The sequence below is a fragment of the Acyrthosiphon pisum genome, chromosome A2 (assembly GCF_005508785.2).
Source record: "Acyrthosiphon pisum isolate AL4f chromosome A2, pea_aphid_22Mar2018_4r6ur, whole genome shotgun sequence".
Taxonomy (NCBI): Eukaryota; Metazoa; Arthropoda; class Insecta; order Hemiptera; family Aphididae; genus Acyrthosiphon; species Acyrthosiphon pisum.
In genome coordinates, this window is record NC_042495.1 from 87,564,206 (window position 1) to 87,591,264 (window position 27,059).

Consider the following 27,059-nt stretch of genomic DNA (forward strand, 5'->3'; position numbering starts at 1 on the left):
AATAAATTTTAATAATTTTATTATTTGTTACAAACTGATTAAAGTAAAGTGTCATTGGCCAGACGCATCATTTGGATCAATTGGATAATTTCTAATCATAATTAGCGATATGAAAAGGAATAACAAAGGTAAAATATGATCTAATGAAACGAGCACGAATCTTAAGTTAATTCGAGAAAAAAGATAAGGGCATAAATATGTCCATATATGTGTTAATATTATGAATAAATAGAAACAATATTGTCCAATTTTGTTTCATCTTGAGTACTTACCCTATCATTGATGAATTGTGAATCGTAGGTATCTAAATAAGTGTACAATACTATTGTCTATTTGATCAATATTTGTTTCTGGCTAACTAAAATTTATAACTGCTTTATAGACATGAACATATTTTCAAAACAAATTACTTAAGTTACGTATGTATACTTTATAGTCAATAATGTATGATATACTCGATATTGTAAGACTAATTAGACTTAATCGCATACTTAATTTGTTTTTAAAATATTTATTTAAATATTAGATGGTTAATTCTATTACAAATGTAAGCGATGTTAGACAATATTGGACATTAAAAAAGTCTACATTTCATCTGAAAAATAACAGCCAATATTTTATGATATTGATAAGGTAATTTGAAAAACAAAATAACCATGTAAGTATACAAAATAATAAATATATTCATTAAATTATAATATAAAATAATGATTTCACAAAAATCAATTGAACTTTACCTGCCTAATAATTTTAGTACGTAGTAATCAAAATGACCCAACATGTAAGTTAGTACCTACACAAATATTTTAAAACTATTATAATAATAAAGATAAATTATTTTGTAGGTTAAAATGTTTAAGAATAGTCTATTAAATACCTACAATGTCTTTTTTTCTATTCCTTGGTTTAATATCGGCTTTGCACAGAAACATCAATTTCTATCCAACTCTCTAACGATATTTCCTTCTCATCCATTACCTATACAGTCAGTCCTGTAAAGTATTTAAGTAAAAGTATTTGAGTAAAAGTATTCAAATACTTTTTTAAGTATTGAATAACTTTTTAAATACTTTCAGCATGAAGTATATCGTATATGGTATTTTAAATACTTTTTTTTGTATTAGGTAAGTACTTTTTCGTATTGAATACTTTGGTTTTTTATTTCGAACATTTTATTTTCATTCGAAATAATTGGTTGGAAAAATATTATTGTCAACTACAACAATAGAATAATAGTTTTATTTACCTAATATTCTGTATTTCTGTGTTAGCCGAAGCCCAAAGGTTTGTGAAAACCAAATTTCTAAAAAAAGTTATTGAATATTGAATAACAATATTCCCTTTAAAACTATTAGTCATTATAATAGATAACTATTAGATTATCTACTATACCTATGTGTTTATATTACGATAATTAGAAACCCACTTTAAAAACCAAAAGTATTTGAAAAGTATTCCAAATACTTTTTCAAAGTATTTGAGTAGTATTTGAAATACTTTACAATTAAAGTATTTGAGTAGTATCTTAAATACTTTTTAAAAGTATTCTTTACATGAGTACATTGAAGTGTCACCACGACACTGTCAAACTAAAAGTTTTCGCAAGAGCAGCGATTAACAATGAAACAAATTAATGAGCAAAAAAAGCCATTAGTATTTTGTGGTTTGCCGAAATTTAAAAATTTTCCAAAACGAGTCGCATCATGAAAGATGAAAAGTTTGGAAACTTTTACCTTAGAGTATCAACCGGTAAATCAATACAAAATAGCAAAAATATTTCCCAACTGCATGTGATAATATATTATGAAATATTAGGTATTAAAATTTGAATGCTAATCAGAAACAATAAAATAAAAATATTTTGGATCGCATATCGGTAAATGAAATAGTTGTGCAATACATTGTACATTTATAGGTAGAATTGAAAAGTTACTAATAACTAACTGATTTTGCATATTAATTTATTTATTAAGTAATAATTTGGTTATATGCACATTTGACAAAACCATTTTTATCGTTGTTGATTGATAGTAATTATTTATTTGAATTCTGAATGATTAAAGTAGTACTACCTACGTCCTGCATAGTATAAACTGAAAACTATATTTGTCCATAATATTGAAGTTACAATAATAATTTAAAATTTAGACTAATAAGAGGATCATAAATTTTAATTATAGCATAGGTCATAAGATGAACTTTAGTGTCTTTATTTTAACTTCAAAATGGTTGTAATAAATTAACTACAAAATAATTAACAATATGATAATGTATAATATAATCTGATAACCAGTGGACAATGGTGTAGGTAGACATTTTTTCTAGATAGGCCTAAAAAAATAGAAACGAATACCTAACCAACTAAAAACTATATCGATTTTAATGTAATTTAATTTTTTTTTAATAATATTATGAATATTATGTGTATATACTATATACTGAATGTGTCTATCAAAATATTTACTCCAACCCCCCCCCCCCCCAAACGAGAAAAAAATCCTAGATACAACTGTTTGCGTCACTGATGACTGATGATAATAAAAACCAATCTGAAATCTATTTTTTCATAGTATTTAATGTTTGTTGTTAATTTGTTAAAATTTAAAAATATATACATATAGGTATAACCTATATGATTACATCTAAGTTATAGGTTAGGTACCTATTCAATATTAATAATTAAAATATAACGCCTTATAATGCATTTTAAATTCTTATATTTTAATTTACAGTGAATATTATTCTTAATGTCTAATACATATTAATGTGAGGTAGGTACACTTATAAAATTGTATGTTACAATAATTATTGCATAAGTCCACTGAACTTAATATTTTTTCATCAAACATCGTCAACGACATTTATGAGTGATGAAAACTTTATTATATGTTTGTACTTAATGTAAATAGTGTTAACAAAAGTTGATTGCACAATATCCCGCCCCCTAAAAAATAACCCTCAATGTTTCTTATTCAATATGAAACAAGATATGCGCTTAAAATGATGAAATACGAGAATTTAACTTCATACGCGTATCTTTTGAGTTTTGTAACCTCATTTTTAATCCATTAGGTACTTAATGATATGTAATTAACTTTTCTTTTTCGCATAACATGCACCGCTAGGTATTATCATAATATTGTATAATATTATGATAATTATATTGTAATATAATAATATTGTTACTATGATTATAATATACAGGCCTAGGATTTATACGCAACAGCATGTTTTTTTTTGCTACTTTTGATTATTGATTTTGTCAGTAATGTCCACGAATCACCTCATGATGAGATAAATGGTAGTATTTTTATTTTGCATGTTTTTGCATATTTTGGATAAAATGCATATTATTGCATAATATATTGAATAAAATTAATATTATTGCATATTTCGATTATAAGAATGTAAAAAATGCATGTTTTATAGTATATTTCGTAAAACTTGGTTTTTTTGTCAAATATAAATTTTATTTCATGTAACACGCACGTAGTTAATGTGAATTATACATTTTATTTCTAAATTATATTCTTTTAAGACAAATAGCCTATCTGATGTATTTTAATAAATAAATATTATTTTTGTAACTATATTTTAGTGTTTATCTTATAAAAAATTAAATGCATATTTTTGCATATTTTGGTATATAAAATGCATGTTTTACAATTTTTTATTGCATATAAATCCTAGCCCTGCTTATATAATATATTTACATACGGAAAACATTACATACATTTATATTTTTTTTTCATTTTTCGAATAAAATATTATAAATACTTTTTTTATGTACTTTTTTCACATGTATTACATTGTATTGAAAATGTTGATACATTTGCTACCAAGGATCCATTTAAATTAAGTAGCCTGCATGCATTACTCCACTCATCTAAACTTTAAACAATAATTACAATTTAACTTCCCATTCAAAATTATATAAATACTCCGAAAAATATTCTGCTACAGAATATTATATTAAAAATGTTTGTTGTCATTTAACAGTTTAAGACTTAAAAATATTATTGATAAAAATGGAAAAAATAAAATTTTTTTTATAAATGTTGTTTTACAATGACGTTAGTCTTTTTGAAATAATAATAGTTATACTTATCTAATACGTACAATATAACTTAAGTAGTATTCATTATTCAATAATGATTATTAAAAAAACTATTTTATTGTTACGTATTTTTTTAATGAATTTTAAAATGCTGGATATTTATTAGATTTAGTTTGTAAGTCTTGATTCAGACATATTTTATGCAAGACATTAACAAATCCAGATGATAAAAGAAGACCAAAGTTCTAAATCTCATAAAATGTATGACAAAAATAAAATATCTTAATTCTTAAAAAAAAATAACCAATAAACGTATCTAAAACAGAAACTATTTGATTTATTAAATTGAACAGTTTTTACTTTTTAAAACTGTACCATATGGTTATATAGTTACTTATGCTCGTGCAATTAAATAATAAAACACAAATTCAATTTCTTCTTTAAAAATAATAATGCTATAAATTTCAATGTTACTTCGATTATATATTTTATATTAAGTACCTATTGGTCTTTTTAATTTCCGTTTAGATTAATGTAAATATGCTATTTATAATCCTCAACAATTGATCCAAAACTGTCCATCAGCTTATATAGGTAACTAAGTATATTGTATGATATATATATATATTGCTATTATTGTAATTTATTTTACTTTAAGACTTAAGGTAATACGGTACCTAGGTAGGTTGAATTAGTATTTGCGAAAACATTGCATTTGAAAATTGCCATTGTGCGTATAAAATAATAATAATAATACCTATATATCAGTGGCGTGCTCAGCGGGTAGGCCTGGTAGGCCCGGGCCTGCCCTGTGTTTTTTTTCGTATTACGAAATGAAATCAATTTTGAACAAAGATTATTTATTTATTACACACTTTAATATCAGGCGTGAATAATTGTGGCCACAGTTCCTACTGTTTATCGGACGACGACTAAAAATTGTAAATAATAGACAATATTCCCGAAATGATTGTTATCTATTAATTAAACGTTCGTCACTGACTGTTCTCCGCCGACAATCGTCAAGAATTTGACGATGTTCATACGAGATAATGAATATGAATTATAAATGTAATTTTTGGTGCCTATTAATAATTTATTACGGTGTACTGTGTAAACGTATAGTGAGTGACAGAGCTGATCGAGGTAATAGTTTTGTCTGTGTACACTATTTAGAATAACCTAAATACATTTTTCTTTTATAAAACTGCTTTAAATTTGACTACCTACTAATTAAATTAAAATAAAATGAACAGCCAGTTTTATAAACCTATTCCGAAATCCACAAGGACATTGAACGATGATGATAGTACAACAGATCAACCTCAATTGAACGTTTTTAAATTAAATGTTACCTCGACTTCTAACGAGTCTTCAACTTATTCTAGCTTAAAAGTGACTCGATGACTTAAATTCACTAAATAATTATATTTTATGTAAGTAGGTACTTATAATTTAAAAAAAATATTGTTTCATTTGTATTCACTTTTAATATCTTTGAAATATTATTAACAAGTCAAACAGGAGGAATACATTGTGTTATATTAGGTAGGTATATTATATGATCGTTTTTTCTAATTAAATTAAAAAATGTTATAAAAAGTTTCTAAAAAATAATGTGTACCTATATAAATTAAAACAATTATAACCGGGCCTGTCCTACATTTTTATCCTGGGCACGCCTCTGTATTATAGTAAGGTAGGTACTATTAGGTATCCAAGATACACTTATATAGGTAAAGGTAATCTAAATTTTATATATTTTCACGGTGGTTATACAATTAAAATTGGATATTGGTTCATCCGAAGTTAGTATAGCCTCAAAAAACGACTGGACCATTTTCAATAAAAGTTATACCAATAAATTACATGAAACTTTCAGGGTATTTATAGCTTAGGTACCTAGTTGTTCAACTCCTATAGGCTATAAGATAGTTTACAGAATAGATGCTTTTTTCAGCTTACGAAAAAATAAATTTTTTTTGTTTGTCTAAATGATTGCAATTGGTTGCATATTATATTATAAATATTATAATTAGAAGAAATATGGAATATATATACCTATATATACCTACGTTGTACAAATATATTTAATATTATTTATTAAAAAAAGCCGGGAAATGGGCGTCGCTTTGCTGTACGTCTGTACAGTAGGTTACAAGTGGGTCAGTGTCATGGATGGTGATAAATTTGAATTTAATGACATAATATCATTGTATACGAAAAACGATTCTGAAATTCTGAACAGAAACAGTTTGATCATCCTAGGATATTTTATATAATTATTTATTGTTATTCTTAATACGGCCGTAGCCGGTAAGTTGAATTAATATTATTTGCAAATTGCCATATTATCATACTTCAATATTTGTATATAATAATATATTATATGAGAAATAGGTATACAAGTATATCCCAGATAGCTATTTCTCAACTAAAACATTATTAGAACTTTAAAACTAGGTTCTATTCAAAATTCAAATATCGTAATTTTAATGTTCTGCTACCATTTTAGGAATGTATTATTAATGTATTTGTCACAATTAACTTATAATATTATCCCAACATTTTATTTTGTTGGTTCATAATTATTATTTTAAATAGAATAGAATTTAGTTAGAATATTTTAAAATGATTTGATTACAAAAGTGAAGCAACATTATTCTAAGTAGGTATGTTCAAGATTTACATGAACCTAATTTTACAAGTTCAATAAAAAATGCTAAAATTCTAATTTTGAAAATATTATAAGAATAATGTCAAATAATATTATTTAAAATTGCTTCACAAAACGTTTTCAAAGAATTTTTTCTATGTCATAATAAGTATAATATAATAATATATGATTTTGATTGATTTAAAAAGTATTGCATTGATAGGCGAATTGATAGCTGAATATTATTTATTTTATTATTTTAATTACATTTAATAATTAATATTTATTATAATTTATTCAAACGGACTGTCAGCCTGAACTTAAATATATTTAAAAAAAAAAAAAATATTTCATAAAATAATTATAATTATCAAACTAGAAACTACTAGATAAGTAGATATAGTAGATACCTAGATAGGTTTTCTCTATTCGTATGCATTTCTGCATTTTTTCTGGAGGAAAAAGGCGGTAAAGTACTAGTGATCATAGGCAGAGCCACCCGCGTGCTGCGTGCAGGGTATGCAGCTGCACGCCCTAATCACCCTGAAGGCTGCATTAATTCAAGTTTAAAGTTAATTAATAAAAGTAAAATCTATGAACGGTTAATTAGGCTGAAGTCTAATGATCATTATAAATACTAATCATTATATTTTTTCTTAACAATGTATTTTCCATGTATTCATTTTTCAAGCAAATACATTTCCTAACCGTATTTTTCTATACAATATAATTCAAAATAATAAATATCATTTATATGTCATTTTCAATTTTTTCAATTTAATTTTCTTTTTTTAGAACTAACTGATTATATTCTATAACAAAGATATTGCCAACCACCGGAGGAATTCAACTAGGTACGCTAACATTCGGCATATTATTTAAAATTAATAAAAATTTGAAATTTTGTTTTAAAGGCTTGAATAATGAATAAGCTAATAATTAAATAATAAGCTTACAATTTTTAAATAACAAACTAATTACGATGACCTATAAAATATCCGAAAATAGGGATTTTAGGGATAACCCCCCAAATCCCCTCCCCATAAATTGTGGTGGGCTGATTTAGATTCTGCATACACTAAACAATACTGCTGGCTCCGCCTATGCTAGTGATTCACTCGAGTGCTCCGTGAACGACGTGAACCGTGATTTGAGATTTCTGGAAAAAAAAATTATCCATGATTTTTCAAAAATAATATAATATTTTTCTCATGGACTGGGCGATTAGACTGTGTCAGGGTTGCCAGACTTTCAAACCGTAATTCTCTTACCATGGTTATCTAATTATCGTATTTCCATTGAAATTTGCATATCACTTAAAGAGTTTGTAGTTTGTACTAGTGTCGCAGTCCCACAATTCATGACATTGGTACATTACTCCGTTAAATAAATTAGTCTCCAAAACTCAAAAGTAAAAACTTTAAATTTGAGAAGTATTAGAAATTAATATAGAATCGATTAAAAAATACATTTATAAAATAATTTTGGCAAAAAAGACCAATTTCATCGTATAAAAAATAAAAAATAGACGATTAATTGACGATAGTCAAATATTTTCGGCATATCTATTTGTGGTTAAGAAAATTTGAAAAATGATAACTGATAAGTTGACCCAACATATTGTTATTATCCTTCAAAATCAAATCAGAGGTTTGAATGTCTAATTTTAAAAACTCGAAAGTGGTCCATGGATTTTTGTATTTATTTTACAGATTGCAACTTGCAATTGAAGTGATTGAACGAGTTTAAAAAAAAAAAAACATAATTATTTCAACTATATAATTTTTAATCTCTACAGCAGCTATTATTTAGGTAAATAATCAACATGTAATAACTCATTATTTATTATTTTTTTTTGATAAAATCTGATTAACTTTAAGTTATCTTTTTAGCTGATCATCCATCGTAAGTATTAAAAACCGCATGACAAAATGGGCGGATCATCTAGCACTACTCGAACACTAGAAATTGAGAATCCAAATGTGATCACTTTGTCAGACAAAGTTGTTGAGAGACTCCGAGGTCAAGAGCAAATAGCACCAGTTGACCAGGGTTCACAGATTTTACAGACGTATGTACAACCTTCGTCTCTGCAAATACAGAAGGTTGTTCAGCAAGAGCTAGAAGCCAATGACAAGAGGTGGGAGCAGCGTTTTCACCATGTCAACAACAGTCAAAAAGCTCTGAACCGCAATGTCGAAATAGAATACAAAAACACGTATGAAAACGTCAAGAAATTGTTACCTATAATTAAAGACGGAGTACTGAGTGAAACTACAATAGAAAAAGAAAACGTTCTATTGGATTGTCTAGCCATTAACAAGGGAACCCCGTTGAATTGCACTGATGCTGTCAAAGATTATCAAAAGGTGTTATTTCAATCTACAAATCAAAAGGTTTGAACATCAGTAATTCAATAGAAACTTATACATAGGAGTTCAAATGTTTCAATGATAATATGAAAGATTATGCTTAAATGTATGATATTTTAATTATAAACTTAAAATCATGGTAAGTAGTTCTGTTTAAATGAATAAAAGGCTACTTTGTTATGTTGTTGAATTTTTGTTTATTGATATGATGAATTTACTTTAATCAACTTGACAGTTAAGAACAAAACACAATACTGTAGTTTTCTTCTAAATTAGGAGGTACATTCAAATGTTTTCAATAAAAAAATAAAATATTTTATTTTACTTCTTGCCTATTTGTAGTATTTTTTTTTTTATGCCAATGATTTATCCAATGCATATTATAAATTATTTGATTATTGAAAAATCATAGCTCCATTTGGGTATGTAATATGCTATATAATTGTCATTAAAAATTTGATCATATTATTGTATTACACATGGGTATTTCTAATAGTAGTAAAATAATAGACAATAGTTCACCAGTTGTACAAAGTAAATTTTTTTGTATATAAAGAAAAGGTTAGGTTAGTTATAAATAATCTAGATTAATCAATCTTGAAATAATTAAGACATTTTATAAATATTTTAGGTATATTATTGGTAATAATAGTTTATTTGACCAACTATTTTTTTGAAACAAGTAATTTTATTTTATACTAAATATCAGAGGAGGATTCATATGAAAGCCAGGTTTGCTATTTGCGAATAAGTAAGAAATGTTGAATTGGACATATTCATACACTTATATGCTAATAGGCTGATACTAAATAAGTTTAGATAAATTATTTATTTATCCACAATATAATTAATATCTCATTGTTACTGAAATTAAAATAACTGTAGACAACCCAATTTTCTTAAACTGGAGGTACCTTAATTAAATATTATTATTTTTTTTAGTTCTGAAATAAATTACAATGCTTTGTACAAATTATAATGTTAAGGTTTATTAAATCAATAGTTATAATTTATAATATTATATACAATTGGTATTTGGTATTAGTAATAAAAAATAATGTAGCGATAAATACATATTATTTTGAAAATGATTGTCATAAAAAATCATCCAATGGATATTTTATTGAAACACGAAACCAATAATAATTTGAAATTAAAAAAAAATTAGGTACTGTAAGTATATATTTTTGTGCATTTTGTTATTTAGTCAAAAATATTTTGAAATACATAATGTTGTTACTTAAACAAATTATCACTTAGCTAACTAACATAATTTGTGTATCAATATTATAATTAAATTCAAGGTATTATGTGCATTAAATTGTTTACATAACCCTGTATATGATTGTTTTACTATTTCTGGTAATGAAATGTAAGAAATACAAAATAATGCATAGCATTAAAACATACAGGTATAGATATAGACAAGCAAATCTTGATGGAAGCCATAAAATAGTGTATGTGACTGAGTGTCTGAATGTATCTGAAAAAAATTAAAAATACTAATTAAACAATTTAAGTTATGTTTAATTAGATATTCAAAGGTGTTAAAAAGATAAAATTGTAAACAGTACTACACAAGTCACAATTACACCATGGATATTAGATAAAATATAATTACAAGGTTGAATGTTTTTTTTTTTTTTTAGTAACAAAATACTATAGTTTAAATCTTACTATTATAATGCAAGTATGCATGCTTAATAAATTTAAATGATAATTTTTGACAACTAAATAAACAAAATTAGTTGAAAAGATAATTATTTTATAATGTCTTACACTCTTACCAATTGTTAATACACCATATCCTATATTATTTGATCCCATTCTATACGAACAGGTTGGCACAATTATTTCACTGACTGAATTTGGTGATTGTTGCCCAAACCTCCATTGAGCTCTGGACATTTCATCAAAGCTGTTATGTCCAAGCCTTTGAACATATGTATGTTTTCTTTTTTTAATGTCACTAATAAAATTAAAAGAAGAGTGATCATGAGCTGAGAATATGAATTCACTCTTGAACTCATTTACAACCTGAAATAATATTTTAATGTTCTTAGAATTATAATTGAAATTTAAAAAAAGTGATAATGCAAATATACTTTATCAGTAAATTTTGTCCATCTTGTTGTCAAAGGAATATGTGAAAACATAATTTTTACAGTATTTGTTCGATTTGTAGGATTAATGTTTGTTGGCATTGAATCTATCAGTTGATTTACCTACATTTCAATTCAATATCAATAACAAAAAAAAAAAAATACTAATAATACTAAAGGTATATTTTTAATAATTGTATTGAATTGTACCATGATAAATTCTATCTTTTCATTTTCAATTATTCCTGGCGAACCAAAGTAAAGATTAAATCTATCAACTTTTTCTCGAATTACAATTTCTTCATCCCCACCAATATCATTATCACCTGGTATAAAAATTACCTAAAAAGGAACAAGGATTAAAAAATAAATATTAAATATAATTTAATATATTAAGTGATTAAAATAAAATAACAATTACATTTTTAGATGCAAGAGGAATTGTGTTCTTTAAAAAAAATATTTTACTAAATCTATGTAAATAACGTTCAAAAGTTTTTTGATCAGCTAATGATCCTTCATCTATTAAATCACCCATAAATATAACATTATCAGGATTAACATGCTGCAATGCTCGACCGTATGTATTGAATAAATATCGATCGCTATCCCAGCGTGCTATTATATTTGCTCTTTCTTCTCCTAATATTTGTGGATCAGCAACTAGTAGGATGGTCTTACAAAATTTCTCATTACCACAGTACAATGTTGGCCATTTACTTGCATACAGTGAGTATACCAACCATTCATTGTAAATTGTAGTAGAAGCAAGAAGAAATACCAAATAATAATAAATATATTCACTGAAAACACAAGAAAAACATAATATTAATGAAAATTTATATTGAAATAAAAGAAGATTGCCTTAATTGTCATATTGTGTGATTTTCAACTGTATATTTGGCACAGTAAGTTTTTAAAAAATAAACCAAAAATGTTTTTGGGCAGGACTTGTAAAAAAAAACACTATTTCCACCTTAGTATATTTACTGGAAATGATAGATTAGTAATACTTCAAGTTGTTTGGTTTTTAAATAAGTTATAGATCTTACTTAACATTTTATACTAAGATAATTATGAAATAACTAGTTTCCCATATTGATGTTTAGGCTGTGTATATTAGATACACTGCATTGAATAATTATTATATTTTTTAATTAAATAAACAATTATAGGTACACATATTATATTATTATGTCTATGATAGTCATACTCTTTAATTCTTAATTACACAGTAATAATTTTATATACATTCTATCACACATAAACATACTTTAACTTGTGTTTGGTCAATTCAAAAACAGTCTTCAGTCTCGTTAAATAAAACAAATGAAACATTTTAATGGTATTAAGCTCATTGGCTTTAAAAACACAAAACAACGAACATCGGTAATTTTTGTCTTTTGATATATAGTAACAGATGCAATTTAATAGGCAGCTTCCACTACAGACAAGACCGAAATCGAAAAAATATTTGGACGCATCGAATGAAAGCGGTAATACTGTTTTCAGTTATTGAGTTATAGTTTATGACTTATATGGTTCTCAACGAGTTTCATATTTTCAAAAAGAAAAATAGAAATATAGTAGGTACTCATAAACAGTCGTAACCACGGTCTTAATTATGTAACTACCAATAAATACAAATCTTAACATTTCACATTTCACATTTTCACAAGTACAATATTATTATAGAAATAATAATAAATAATATTATATTGAATTATTTAATAACCAGGATTTATCTAAATATTTATTATATTTTATCTTCATCCGTTCTTACATGGTTATCACTTCTTATCAACCTACCGTTGACATGGTTATCACCACGGACAGTTCGTCAATGTAGAAATTCGCTAGACACCGGTGTGAAAAATAATGCACCGGGATTTTTGGACCATATCATTTACATGGTTCATTATCCCGGTGTGGGATAATTTTAAACCGGTTTAATCTAGCGAATTTCTATAATATCACACAATACATCTCGATGCCACAATATAACGAAAATGGATTTATTGATAAATCCATCTTGGATTTCAAAGAATTATCCACCTTGGCTAGGGATATACAAGGCTTAAAGTGGGAAAAAATTCCACAAGAGACTAATGTCTCCATGTAGTCTTAAGAGAACGTTATACCCGCATGTGTTGTCTCCGTCTTACAAGTGCGTAACATATCAAATTCTACGCTCAGCAGAACACGTTTAGCTCCGTTGGTTTAAAAATTAGAGTGAATTGAACTCTTATAAAATCTAAAGGTAAGATTATTATCTAGACAACCTCATGGACTTTTTATTATATTTTAATTTTAAAGCGAGCTATGAGTATTTTAAAATTTAAATTGTTTGTATATCTAAAAGTACTCATAACTCGCTTAAAAATTAAAAATATACTAAAAAGCACATGAGGTTGTCTAGATAATAATCTTAACCTTTAGATTTGATAAGAGGTCAATTCACTATAATTTTTAAACCAACGGAGCTACACGTGTTCTGTTGAGCGTAGAATTTGCTGTTACGCACTTGTAAGACGGAGACAACACATGGTGGGTATAACGTCCTCTGAAGCGTTCCATACATAATTTTATGCATAATGTCAAATGTATAAAATCCAAATTCTTAAAGGGGACGCTTTTTAGCCACCGTCCGCGGTAAGGGGACTGAGTCCCCCTGCGCCCCCCTCACTTTACTAATATAATATACAAGGTATAAATAAGGTATATAGAAGTAAGATAAACTGTATACAATTTATCTAAGACTAATTTCGACATATGGATGAAATACATGGGCCACAACAGGAGGGGATTACAATAAACTATAAGTCTTTGAGAGAAAAATATATGAACCTATTTTCGATGTCAATGAGTAAAAATGGCTAAGGAGGTTAAATGAGGAACTGAAGAATGAATCTGTGTTCAAAAGAGGACATAGTGCAGTTTGTAAGGAGTTCGAGAATTGAATGGAAATTTGGATCTAGCTTACGCAAGAGAAGTATGGGGGAAATTGCTTTTAGAAGCAGTCTAAATGGCTCGTAAAAGCTAAAAAAAAAAAATAAGGTATATAAGTATAAATGGTTAATGAATAATGGATATATTATATTATATTCTGTGGTGGAGAATGAATGGAGATATCGAGTTGCGACTTGCAAGCTTGGATGTGAAAAGACGTAAAAACCATGACAAATTAAATTTAATAGTGTCAAATGTGTTAATCAAATGTGTTATCACCAAGTAAATACGTGTTTACGTTCTACCACGACCGCGTACTGCAAACACTGTTACCGCAATTTGCATTCTGTAAATTAACTTGGATCGGTATTCGGGGACCGGATGGCGGATAGCCTAACAACGTAATCAAGTCCGGTTAGACCAATCGGCGGGCTCCACACTCGCGAAAGTGGAAAATGTTTTGTACCGGTGAGGTGGCTACACCGGTTTGTCTGACGGAAAATAAAACCGATAATAAATATATACGTCGGGGCCGCCCGGCGAATGACAATTGGCAATTCGTTTCGTCGTCTGTCGGTGCCTCTAGACCTTTCCTATCATGGTTTATCGTCATGTTTACTAGTTTCAAGTCTCAACTTTTAGTTAGTTAAATATAAATTTCTCTCTATAGCTTTGGCTGACTTGCTGCCCTACCGGCGACCGCAGCAGACATGCAGCAGTATATAAGATATACCAGGAACCTGTTCCTGAGAGGCGTCTCTGTCATCTACCTACAAGCATTCATTGCACTCTACGTGCAAAATTCCGGTGAGTATGGGACAGGGTTCCACAGTGTGCTAGCAGCCTTTTTTCCGTGATCTGACTGATCCAATCCCGGCATGCATAACTTGTATGTTTCGTTGTCACTCGCCTTTCGTATTTCGACGGTGTCGTGGTACTGGAAGTTGCATTGCCTTTGTACCACGAATTATTATAATTGATTAATTAATTATTATTTTACCCTCGTTATTACGCCACGACTTTTAGACGATTGCTCGGTCCCCCCTTCACTATCCTATACGATTTTGATCAAACTGATATTGTTTCATCAACTCTCTCACTCGATCATATCAATATCACCGTTCTTAATAAATGTTTTTTTGATGACATTGGATTTATACAATTGTTAGATTCCATGTAACTCAATAAACAGAACAAACTTACTTCATTTTTTACACTACCTGTCTATCAGTCAGTCTGTGTCAAATCAAATACAAAATCAATAGGTACTGATGATAAGTGATCAGATAAGTATTATGTACTCAACGACAACAAATAACATTTGTATAATATATTGTCATGGTAATTTAAATTTCATGTATTCGGATTTTAGAATTTAAACTTTAAATATTTAAAAGGTTTAGAACAAACTGCTTTGTACCTATAGGTACATTATATTTAATAGATACTATTATGTTAATATTATTCTTATACTCTTATTAAATATATAATTGTATATTTAAAAATATCAAAGGTGTACAATATGTATACTTGAACATTTAAATGGTTCTAGACCTGGAACAACGCCAGACTGGTACAAAGAGATAATTGCCTCACTTAACAAATAATACCTACCTCACTATAAAGAATATCATTAGTTATTAAATTTATATTTTTGTAAATTTTACCTATTTAAAAATAATTTTTTTCCAAAGCTAATTCTTATTAGGTACCAAGACAAATATTTGATGTCATATTTTGGCTTTTAGTCAGTTTGATGATAAGATTATAAAATTAATGACACTTAAAAATAACTTTATTGAGGTGACTGGTTAATTAATATAAATTGTTGTGTCTTGTAGAATTTTGTTGTTAGGTGGTTATTATATAAATTTAAGTTTTAAACTGTTGATTTTAATAATATTAAGAAAAAGATATATAAGGTTGACCTATGAGAGTTTGAGGGGTAAATTATTAAAAAAAGATAGTTGGTAGGAAAAATATTAACAGGTTCAATGTAAATTTGCAACATACCTTTAGGTAGTTGTGTAGGTGGTAGAACCTAATATATTTTATAAATTGGGTAGGTAGGTATTTAATATTTGTTATTAATTGTTCAAATGAGTCATCTATTTAAATATACTGTGGCATATTTTCGGTTGGAAGCGAGGGGGGGGGGTCCAGGCTATCTAATGGAATAATAAAATTATTAATTTATAACTCATGTATTTTTATAATATTATATATTTACTTATTTCTTAGACGCTACAACCCACAAACATTTTTAAAATAAGTCACTGTACATATTATTATTAAAATTAAAATATTAAATAAAGATAATCAGGATAGTTAAGATACAAATATAAAATGTAATTATGAATCTTATGTAGATCTTTTGCATATTAAATAAATAATAACAATATTAGGGATTAGACATACAGTAGTACAAATAATTATACCTGACCTTTACTTAATAAAGTCGTTAGAAGATTTTTAAAAGTTGAATTACTAATATCCATTTGTTATTAAAATGATGGGTACATTTTTGACAGGAGTTAGAAGAAAGAGTTTATAGTAGATAGATGGGCAAAAACTTGGCTTTGTTGAAGCTTTGAAGGGTAGGGGCCGCGTGTCCTGACATTTTTTTGTCCCAATAAACCCTTATGAGTTATGACACTACTGAATAATTTTTGTGTTAGTTATATACACACCATATTATTTAGGTATTTTTAAAATGGTATAGCAAAGTTATAGCTAACAATATTATGTATAGGTACACATATACTTTGAAAAAATAGTGTGCTACAAGATATTCCTATATATATATACAAATATCTACACAATAAAACACTATCTTAATTACATAATTGGAAAAAAAATGTTTAGAATGCATTAAGTAGGTAGTTAAACATTTTCAAATGTAATGTACTAAATAATATTATATTGAGTCATATATCCTACAAGGGAAATAAATATTAATTAGAGATAATATTTGTGTTGTGTATCCAATCTACCTACTAAATAAATTAACACCTTCAATATACTAATAAATTATATCTACATGTAAAATACAAAAGGTGTTTTTGTGTAGGTATTACTTAGGTTGAAAGTTAAATTTAAAAAACAATAACACGTTCCTCAATATTTTTCCTATACCTACAAGGAAAATCTATGAAACATAAATATGTTCGTAAATATATTTATGTTAATAAATAAATATGACAACGAAAACCATACAAAAAATCTTGTATCCAGCCCAAAAACATATTAATGTTAAAATATTTATATTTAATTGCCAGTTAAATACTAAATTGAATTTACTTTATAATTATTCATATTTCATTATTAGTTGTTATTGGTTTAATAGTTACAATGTATAATATATCTAATCTATTCATTTTCATATTAATTATTATTTATTATTAATTTTCTAGGGCTGTTTGGAGAAAATGGAGTATTACCAGCCAAAAATACATTGATTAATGAGAGTCCTAAAATATTTGATAAATTCAATTTTAAACCTACATTATTATGGTTTTCATCAGAAATTGGTTTGAATGCTGAATATATGTTTGACGTAATATGTTTATTTGGAGTATTTTTTGCATTCCTTGGGTAAGTTATCTTGGATTATCATGTAAATAATTTATTAAAATATAATAAACTTCTTTTGTAAATAATTATGTAATTATAGGGGTATGTACATGTTATTAATGTTTGTTTAATGTACAGCTTTAGAATAAAGTATTTGATCAGTGTTAAGATACCTACTTGTTTGTATATTATAATTTATTAATAGAGCCTGACTGTATATGTAGCAAAGCAATAAATCATTTTCTTTTTGAATTCTTAACAGGAAATTAAACCTGAAATAAAAAGACTTAAAATTAATATTGAAGAATTGGTATAGTATTGAATGAGTGTACCTACTTCTCTCTATTATATACAATTTGTATGTATTAAATATTTTTAAATAATATATTTTTGATATTTTAAGATTTCTTTACAATTAATATTAATTTACATAACATAGTATAAAAATAATTAAACTGACCAAACTACTTTTGAATAGAGTATATGACCCATACATTTTTATACTAGATAAATAACCCAGAATATAACAATAAAATAAATAAATAGTATTAAGCTCATCATGATTTGTATCTGTAAAAATCTATAAATATATAAATTGCATATTATTTTAAAGATATTTATATTTACTATACAAGTTATGATAACAATTTATTTCTCGACATAAATTAAATTTATTTAAGCTCTAGTGTTTTGTTATAATATTTAATGTAACTGATCCACTTATAGTTTCCTTGTAACGTTATATATCTAGTATTTAAGGAAAATTAAAGAGAACCCCTTTTATTTTTTGGGTTGACCGATAACAACGCGGGTTGTATGTTAATTGAATTAATCCGCCCGTGAGTAATCGAGAGTACACTGTACTATTAAATATTAATAGTATTATGGGTTTAAAAGATAGTATTAAGTAAAAGTCAAATAGTATTTGATAATTATAAAAGAATTACTTTGTATAATTGTTGGTATACATTTTTAAAGAATTAATGAATTGTATTAATTTCCCTGAAAACTTATTAATATGTTTTTTTTCATATGTTTAAGGTTCTTGACACAAAAAGTTTGTAACAAATTTTTATTTTTCTCTCTTTGGATCTCATATTTATCATTGTACAATGTTGGTCAAATATTTTTGTCAGACTTAGCGTAAGTATTTTATATAGTATCTATATTAGTTAACACAATTTTGTTGTCATACAAATTTATTTTATTTAGTGATGAGCTTCTACTTGAAGTGGGATTATTATGCATATTGATTGCACCAATACCTTTTCAAAAATTAAGGGTTCCTTCAAAGAAACGCAATTTACGTCTACAAACTTCTCTTGCATCATTACCGCATGATTCAATTCCATTTTGGCTTGTAAGGTGGTTGCTATTTAGAGTAGCGTTTTCAGCTGGTGTTGCTAAAATGAGTTCTAAGTCATCAATCTGGTATGATTTGACTGGTACGTTACATTAAATAATTTTAATAATATAGTTTGCTCCATTTAATCACAACATTACATAGTACCTTAGATATTTTTCAGTTGATTTATGAAATTTTGAAAGAAAAAGTACACTCTTTGCAGAGAGAATGTGGTTGCATACAAACCAAAATACGCACCTAGTCACAAAAACCTACCTCTTCACTCCTCGCTCTCAGTTGTATGTGTGAAATACCCACATTCTCTTGGCGAACAGAGTTTTAAGTATTTATGAAACCATATATTGCCAAATGAATTAAAATTTGATTTTTTCACAAACTTCATAGTAACATTATTTTTTAATATCTTGAGAAAATAGCCATACCATATTAATTTACTTAATATTACATTAACTGAATTTATAATCATAATAATGAACAGCATGAATATATAAAATATAAAATAAATGAAGCTCTGTTAATTAAGATGTCTTAGTTTAAAGGACTTAGTTTCTGGCATATAACACTATAATATTTAATCAATGATAAATGGTAATAGGTTACCTATTTATTATATACTTATTTATTATTAAGTCATAACAACAAATAATGCTGTGAATTATGTTCTAGAATTAAATAAATGTAATTTTTATTTTATTTCAGCTTTATCTAAATATTTTGAAAGCATGCCTTTACCAAATGCTATTTCCTGGTATGCTCACTATTTTCCACTTTGGTTTTTGAAAACTATTACAGTATTTGCTGAAATTAATGATTTATTTGTTCCATTGATGTTCTTGGTACCCATTCGGTCAGTTAAAAAGTTGGCATTTTATATTCAGGTATTATTTTAATTTGATACTAAGTACAATATAATATATTGATATAGTGTCTATCAAATGATTGTATGTACTATCTTTAAGGTATTATTCAAACAACTTAGGTTACCTACACAGTATAAATTTTACTTATATTTTTAGGTATTCATGCAAGTTGGAATTTTGGCATCGGGAAATTATAGCTATTACAATCTTTTATACATAGTTTTATGTTTATCATTGTTGGATGACCATACATTTTATAGAGGTAAAAACATTTTAACTATTCTTAATACATTATTTTATAGTTAAAAATGAAATTATTTTATTTTATTAGAATTAGCTCTGGCTAGAACTCGCCAATGGTGTTCTACTGTGTTCACAAGACTTATGACGATCAATGTTATTACCGTACTTATAGCTGTTTTTCCCATGTTGTATAATTTCCGCATTTCCCCAGCAAATACACCAGATTTTACAATAGGTAAATTTTTAATTTTATATTAATATTCTAAACTTTTTTTTTATTATTTAATTCTTTTTTTTTCAGCATTTACACATCAACAATTTAATGTCATATTAGGCAAAAGTTTGCCCTTTATTGCCTATTTTGCATTAGGTTCATTTGTTTTTGAATGTTTAAAGGCACTTTATTCATCTCTGCCTTTAAAGAGTAAAACTGATGGTTCCCTTTCAGCGTTAATAACATCAACATTATATGTATCCATTTGTTTGGGTATATTCTCATTGAGTTCGGTTAATTTTTCTGCTCTTCATCAAAGTGTTAATAATACTGTTCCAAAGGATTTAAAACTATTTTACAATAAATTAGCTCCTTATAAAATTAGTAATTCTTATTTACCACCTAAAGAATTCATCAATCTTGAAAACCGTAAAGAAATTGTAATACAAGGCGCTAGTGATATTAAAGGACCATGGTATGAATATCAGTTCTTATACAAACCTGGAAATGTAAATGTTACACCACCTATTATTGGTTTGTATTTTGTTTTATATTATATGTACTTTATTTAATTTTTATTTAAATAATACTTAATACTATTTTCAGCTCCTTACAAGCCTTTACTTGATCGCCAACTGTTTTTTGCTGCACACTCTTTACCGGCTCAAAATCCTTGGCTCATGAGTGTTTTGTATCGTCTGTTAAACAATCAAAAAGAAGTGCTCTCATTATTAAACACCAATCAAATACCATTTGGGAAAAATCCACCTAAGTTTGTTAAAGTATCCTTGTACAAATATCAGTTTTCATCAAAATTACAACGGTAAGTTTACTAAATACTAGGTTTATAACTAGGGCTGTGAATTTAATGCACTAAAAAACCTTGAAAAATGCATTAAAAATGTCAAAAAAATGTACTGAAATTGCAAAATATGCACTTAAAATGCAAAAAAAAGGAATATAAAATGCCAAAAATTATAGTATAAAATTCATTTAAAATGGTTTTCAATTTAATTTTTACATTTATATTAATATTAGTTACAGGATATTAAACATTAGTTCAAAAAAGTTTTTATTTATTAACACGTTGACTGCCACCGGCCGCCGGCGGTCACACGATTATGCATCATCTGTACGCCAAGTATATTTTTCAGTGTCATTCCAAATTTGTATATTATACTATGTATTTGAAAAAAAGTTTAAAAATATAAAAAAAATTTTAAAAATACATTTATTATATCAAAAAATTTGCAATGATTCCCGCTACGCCACGGCACTTTTTTGGGTGCATTATTGTAGCGCCATGGAAAAGTTAATAATATAAAACCATATTCATTTATGGCCGCCGGCGGTCATGTGGCGTAGTAGTAATGATCAACTGTGGACGCCGGCGGTCACAAAAACATATAATTTGAAATTTACAAATGACCGCCGGCGGCCCACATGGCAGTCAACGTGTTAAAAAAAAAATAATAAAAATGTTATTATTTTGAATTTGAATTTGAATTTACATTTGCATTAAGTTAATGATATTAACCTGAAACATTTAAAAAAAAAAATTTTTTGTATTTATTTTGTTAAAATAATAAAACAAACTTAAAATAAAAAAAAAGTGATTTCAAACAAGTCAATTGACGGAATTTGATTAAAAATACTAGAAAATGAACTAAAAAGGCAAAATATTAACTTAAAAATTTAAAACGTCAAAAAATGCAAAAATATGCAAATTAAAATTTTCATAGATGGATTTGTAGTTACATAATTCAAATTATGTACTTACAAAGCTATGTTTTACAATCACCAAAAAAAATGCACTTCCTTATAAATTCACAGTCCTATTTATAACAATAATAAAATAATGATTCATATTATTTGTTTAAAAAAAATTAATTAGTTAAGAGAACGTCGTACCCGCATGTGTTTTCTTTGTCTTACAAGTGTGTTACAGCAAATTTAATTTTGAGCAGTTCACGTTTATCTCCGTTAGTTTAAAAATTAGAGTGAATTGAACTCTCATCAAATTTAAAGGAAAGATTGTAATATGGGCAATTGCATAGGCTGTTTATTCTATTTTAATTTCAAAGTGAGTTATGAGTATTTTAAGATGTTCAAACAATTACAATTTTAAAATACTCATAACTCGCATTGAAATTAAAATTAAAAGCATATGACATTGCCAAGATCTTACCTTTAAATTTCATAAGACGTCAATTATTATTCAACTAACGGAGCTAAGCATAATCTGCTGAGCGTCAAATTGTCTATGTTACGCACTTGTAAGACCAAGACAACACATGCAGGTGTCACATCCTCCTAAATTAAAGTATTTTATTAATTTTAAATATGGTTCAGATTTTATACTTTTGAATATTTTTATTGGTTGATCTTACTATATGCTAACTGCTAAGTAAGTACGAAATATTCTTCGTGAAAGTTTGATTAAAAATATGAATTCTTTTAGAGCAAATTTACTGATTTTACCGTTTGTAGACCATATTTTAAGATTTTAGGGTCATGTTAGGTTAGGTTATTAAAAACGTGCATATAATTTTGAGAAAATAAAACTAAAGATTTAATAAATACTACTAATTTAGTAGAAGCAAAATAGATAAATTCAAATTTGTACCTACTAAATTATTGTTTTGTATCATGTTTTTTTTTCTACATATTATTATTTTAATATTGTTTTATCAGAAATGATAATTGTGCTATAATAAATAAATGTTGCAGTAACTTGTTTTATATCAATTTAAAACTTAAATTTAAGTATAATTTTTTTTTTTTATATTTGGTTTTTACTTTACTGTGTCCAGCTAGAGGACCCATTTATACACATCCCTCTACGTTCCCCTACTATGAAACTGGTTTTCCTGTGATAGGATGTCGTGTGGGGATGCGCGGAAAAACTGATTTTTGTTGATCTGTGACGTGTTTCCTCACTAGATAGACTATAGCAGGGATAACTAACCTACTCCAGCAAGTGAGTCACATAAAATATTTTAATTATCAGATAATCTATCACTATTTGTTTAGGTATACTATTTAATATTCTTCTTTCATTATTTGTCCAACGGGAAATTGTATATTTTTCTTCGCTCGTAAATACTTTGTATATAAAATGAAAAGGTGTTTTTTAAAGTTTTATACTTTAAGATTGTGCACATGATCAATAGATGTAAGTGTAATTAATCTTTAAAAAATCAACCAATATTCCTCTAAAGATTGACTGGTTGACGACCCGGGGTTTATAGTATGTTTGTTACATAATGCATATTTATTATTTTTAAGTACATATTTTGTCATATATTTATATGCTCAAATATAAATGTTATAATTATTGTTAAATAGTCGGATTTACAATAAATAATTACATATTATGTTTATAGGGAAAGAGGAGTTTGGTGGAATCGGCAAATACTCAATTCTGAATTCATAGCTCCAATGGATAAAAATAATCAAGTATTATTGGATACATTGAAGTCCCATAAAATTTTGCTGAGTAATAGAACTCCATTACCTGTGAACCCAGTTTTTAAACGTAAGTTTTATTTTTAAATATTTATTTTGTAATTATTTTATCCCGGACACTGTATAATTGAATTTTACAGTTTGGTTTTTACTTAATATTAGTACTTTAAGTTATATTTTTACTATAAATTATATTGAACAATATGAACAAATCTTACAATTATCAGAATAATTATGAATATAACTAAAAAGTAATAGCCAATAATATTTATAGATTTACACTTTTTCAAAGGTGTAGGTACAATAAATATTGTGTTTATATATTTTTATATTCAAGTTTACAATTATCCAAGATGCAGTCAAACGAAGAGCGGATTAGTATGCAAAACCCTGCGGGCAGCGGTCTGATTGTAATATTTTACAAAGATCGCGCGGTCAGTCCGCTTACTGTTTGAATGTGCTTTTATTGTTATTAATAATTTCAATTTTATAAAAATATAAAATTTAATAGTAATTTTAAAAAGCCAGACAGGATACATACTTTACAGAGACAATATTATCAATATAAATTTGAAATTAAGTTATAACTGCACTTGTTGATAAATTTTTTCTTACAATTATTGGACTGGAGTTATTTCACTATCCAATGGTTCACCAAAAATAACTGACAGTCAACTAAAATAAATTCAAAAACATTCTACCTGTTTATTGTGTATAATATTCAATAAATTATGATATCATCGTTGTTTTGATTTCAAGACTGGTTTGAACTCTTTTGTATATATTTTCTTCTGTTTTTATATAATTCACAAGACAGACAATGTTTGAGGATTTACGATCACACTTGATTGATACTTCCTAAGTTTAAAAATAATTTCAGCATTCAGGGTGCAACAGAAAAATCTGAAAAAAATAATAATTATGCTACTTAGGACAAAAATTGTGAAAATTATAATATGGTTAAGAAATATGCTCATGTCAGGAAATTCCCAAAAATAATATTTTCAAAAAGGTTATTAGTTATTATGCTTTAAATTAATTTACTCAAAAAAATTTTGATATTTTAAAAAATTCTAAAAAATAAACTACTTGACTTAAATAAATGTTTTACCATTAAAACTGTTCTTAAATCAAATTTTAAATTTTGGTTTCAAAAAATAAAAATAATTTTTTTTATATTATTATATGTGTAGCACAGGAGACTATAAATTATACATATTTAAAAATAAATGTTAATATCGATTGATTAGATCAAAAGTTATTTCATCTGTCAGGTCTTCTTGTTACATCCTGTATAATGTATACTCTACAAATGTATTGCTAATTTATTTGGATATATTCAGATTTTAGATAATTTCTTGATATCAAAGTTTTCTTATATATTATGTTTGTTTTATTTATAACACACTTGATAATAATTAATACTAATAAACTGTGATCTTGGGTAGAAGTATTCATACGATTATATTATATGTAATATATACTCAATAAAAAAATTAGACAAAGTGTGAAATTGAACCAAATTTAATTTTATCAAAAATATTTCTTGCTTGAAAAATTAAACTGTATGTATCCACCTAATAACAATATCAAATTAATAATTAATTACATAAGAATATTATTGTTTGTGTATTTTATTTGTAATACATTTATATTAATGTTGTATGTGGTTAAAATGAAATTGCTTTTTAGGTACTGGTGTAGTTAGTTGACCCCTGGCCAAAAAAGTATACCCCCGCCAAGAAAGTATTCCTTGCCACTCAGGTTTAGTTAACACCCACAACTTACATCTCTTGTGTTTTCAATATTCTAATTATTTGTTAAAAAATGTATAATATACCGTAAAATAATGTGAATAGAAGTATAGAGGTGAATTTAGAAAAAAAATTTTATTGACTGTGATAATAACTTGAATTTTCAATTATTAACAATAATTTTTTTGCAAAACGCAGATATCATTCATAAAACTAGGACTGAAATGTATGATAGATTTATCTATTTATATTTTGATCACCTAAATTTTTGGTTTAAATGTATGATCTATAAATACCGTATGAATTAATTTTCGTACCTTTTTTATAAATTATAAATTATTGATTAGAACGTTAAAAATACGAGGTATGTAAGTGGCGGGCATCAACTAAACTTGAGTGGCGTGGGGGTATACTTCCTTAGCAGGGGTCAACTGGACCAGTGCCATTTTTTATGTATAATTTATATACCTAATTAGATCTATACTATAGAATATATTTTACATTATGTGTAATTCATATAAAATTACAAACTATAATGCATTTATTTTAATAAAGTTGTAAATTACATTTATTTATGTATGTATGTTTTAATTACAGAAATATTGGACCAAATTAGATCAATTCTCTTGGCAGTCGATCCGCGAATATTAATATTTGGATTTTTAATGGCTGGTTTTGTATTGATATTAGTACCCGTCGGCTCCAATGTTTCTTCTATTTAAATGCAATTATTAATATAAAAGTTTGTGTGCTGCTGAAGACTTAATATGTTTTTTTTTTATTCAATTAAAACACTTAATATTTTTGTTGTTAATCTTCCCAAGATGATCTGCAAACTCAGAAAGTATTCAATTTTTAAAAAAATGTTGTATTTAATGTATATACACCTTTGTATTACTTTTATTTTTAATTTTTTATATTCTTTTATTTTGAATTTTGTGGTTTGTATTTACAATTTTTTTTATGTTATAATACATTAAATTGTGTTTCTTCTTTATATTAATAATGTTATTATTTTGAGACTGTTGTGTTTTAAAATAATTAGCATAGGTCAATCTCCGTACCCATGTGTAGTAATTTTGTGTGTAGCAACAAAGTAGTGTGTTCACGTTTTTTGTATAGCGGTTTTAGATTGTCATAATAATTTTTGTAGTTTCGGATTTGCATTTCAAACATTAATAAATGAAAATGTATTAATATTTTATAGAATAATTTAATATATACAATAAATTTCTATTTCTTGCGAAATTTAAATTATAATATCATTATAATTCATTGTCTAATAATAGCTTGAAACAAATAGAACGTGTTATCAGCAAACAATACGATTACCCGTTCAATTACTAAATTACATACATACACAATGATACGTCACCTCTCGTACGATTTAACCTTACACCAATCATGGAAGAGTCATCGATCCTGATGTTTGTTGTAGTCTTGTT

At 26.5% G+C, this 27,059-nt stretch overlaps 3 protein-coding genes across 3 annotated transcripts; 2 read left to right on the forward strand and 1 right to left on the reverse strand.

The window, feature by feature from the left end:
* The first annotated feature begins 8,362 nt into the window (after positions 1-8,362).
* On the forward strand, positions 8,363-9,417 carry LOC100160701 (lethal (3) 03670-like). Its single transcript, NM_001162621.2, has 2 exons — positions 8,363-8,525; positions 8,606-9,417. Exon 2 carries the CDS (start codon positions 8,645-8,647, stop codon positions 9,113-9,115), a length of 471 nt encoding a protein of 156 aa, NP_001156093.1. The 5' UTR covers positions 8,363-8,525; positions 8,606-8,644; the 3' UTR covers positions 9,116-9,417.
* Positions 9,418-10,249: 832 nt separating this feature from the next.
* On the reverse strand, positions 10,250-12,932 carry LOC100163451 (cell division control protein 1). Its single transcript, XM_008182636.3, has 6 exons — positions 12,461-12,932; positions 11,609-11,990; positions 11,398-11,529; positions 11,191-11,310; positions 10,873-11,122; positions 10,250-10,568 (listed from the first exon to the last, which is right to left on the reverse strand). Exons 1-6 carry the CDS (start codon positions 12,523-12,525, stop codon positions 10,411-10,413), a joined length of 1,107 nt encoding a protein of 368 aa, XP_008180858.1. The 5' UTR covers positions 12,526-12,932; the 3' UTR covers positions 10,250-10,410.
* Positions 12,933-14,663: 1,731 nt separating this feature from the next.
* On the forward strand, positions 14,664-26,816 carry LOC100169604 (lipase maturation factor 2). The gene is made up of 11 exons (XM_001950737.4): positions 14,664-14,943; positions 17,550-17,730; positions 18,751-18,852; positions 18,922-19,154; positions 19,775-19,953; positions 20,092-20,197; positions 20,267-20,413; positions 20,480-20,926; positions 20,999-21,215; positions 23,779-23,930; positions 26,212-26,816. Exons 1-11 carry the CDS (start codon positions 14,847-14,849, stop codon positions 26,334-26,336), a joined length of 1,986 nt encoding a protein of 661 aa, XP_001950772.1. The 5' UTR covers positions 14,664-14,846; the 3' UTR covers positions 26,337-26,816.
* Positions 26,817-27,059: the final 243 nt, after the last annotated feature.

Bases quoted from the DNA above. Each gene is read 5' to 3' on its own strand.
- LOC100160701 (NM_001162621.2), top strand. From the start codon at position 8,645: ATGGGCGGATCATCTAGCACTACTCGAACACTAGAAATTGAGAATCCA.
- LOC100163451 (XM_008182636.3), bottom strand. From the start codon at position 12,525: ATGTTTCATTTGTTTTATTTAACGAGACTGAAGACTGTTTTTGAATTG. The intron at 11,311-11,397 runs GTACAATTCAAT...ATTGAAATGTAG, and splicing joins AAAAGATAGAATTTATCATG to GTAAATCAACTGATAGATTC. The intron at 10,569-10,872 runs GTAAGAGTGTAA...AATTTTTTTCAG, and splicing joins ATATGGTGTATTAACAATTG to ATACATTCAGACACTCAGTC.
- LOC100169604 (XM_001950737.4), top strand. From the start codon at position 14,847: ATGCAGCAGTATATAAGATATACCAGGAACCTGTTCCTGAGAGGCGTC. The intron at 20,198-20,266 runs GTAAAAACATTT...TTATTTTATTAG, and splicing joins TGACCATACATTTTATAGAG to AATTAGCTCTGGCTAGAACT. The intron at 20,414-20,479 runs GTAAATTTTTAA...TTTTTTTTTCAG, and splicing joins TACACCAGATTTTACAATAG to CATTTACACATCAACAATTT.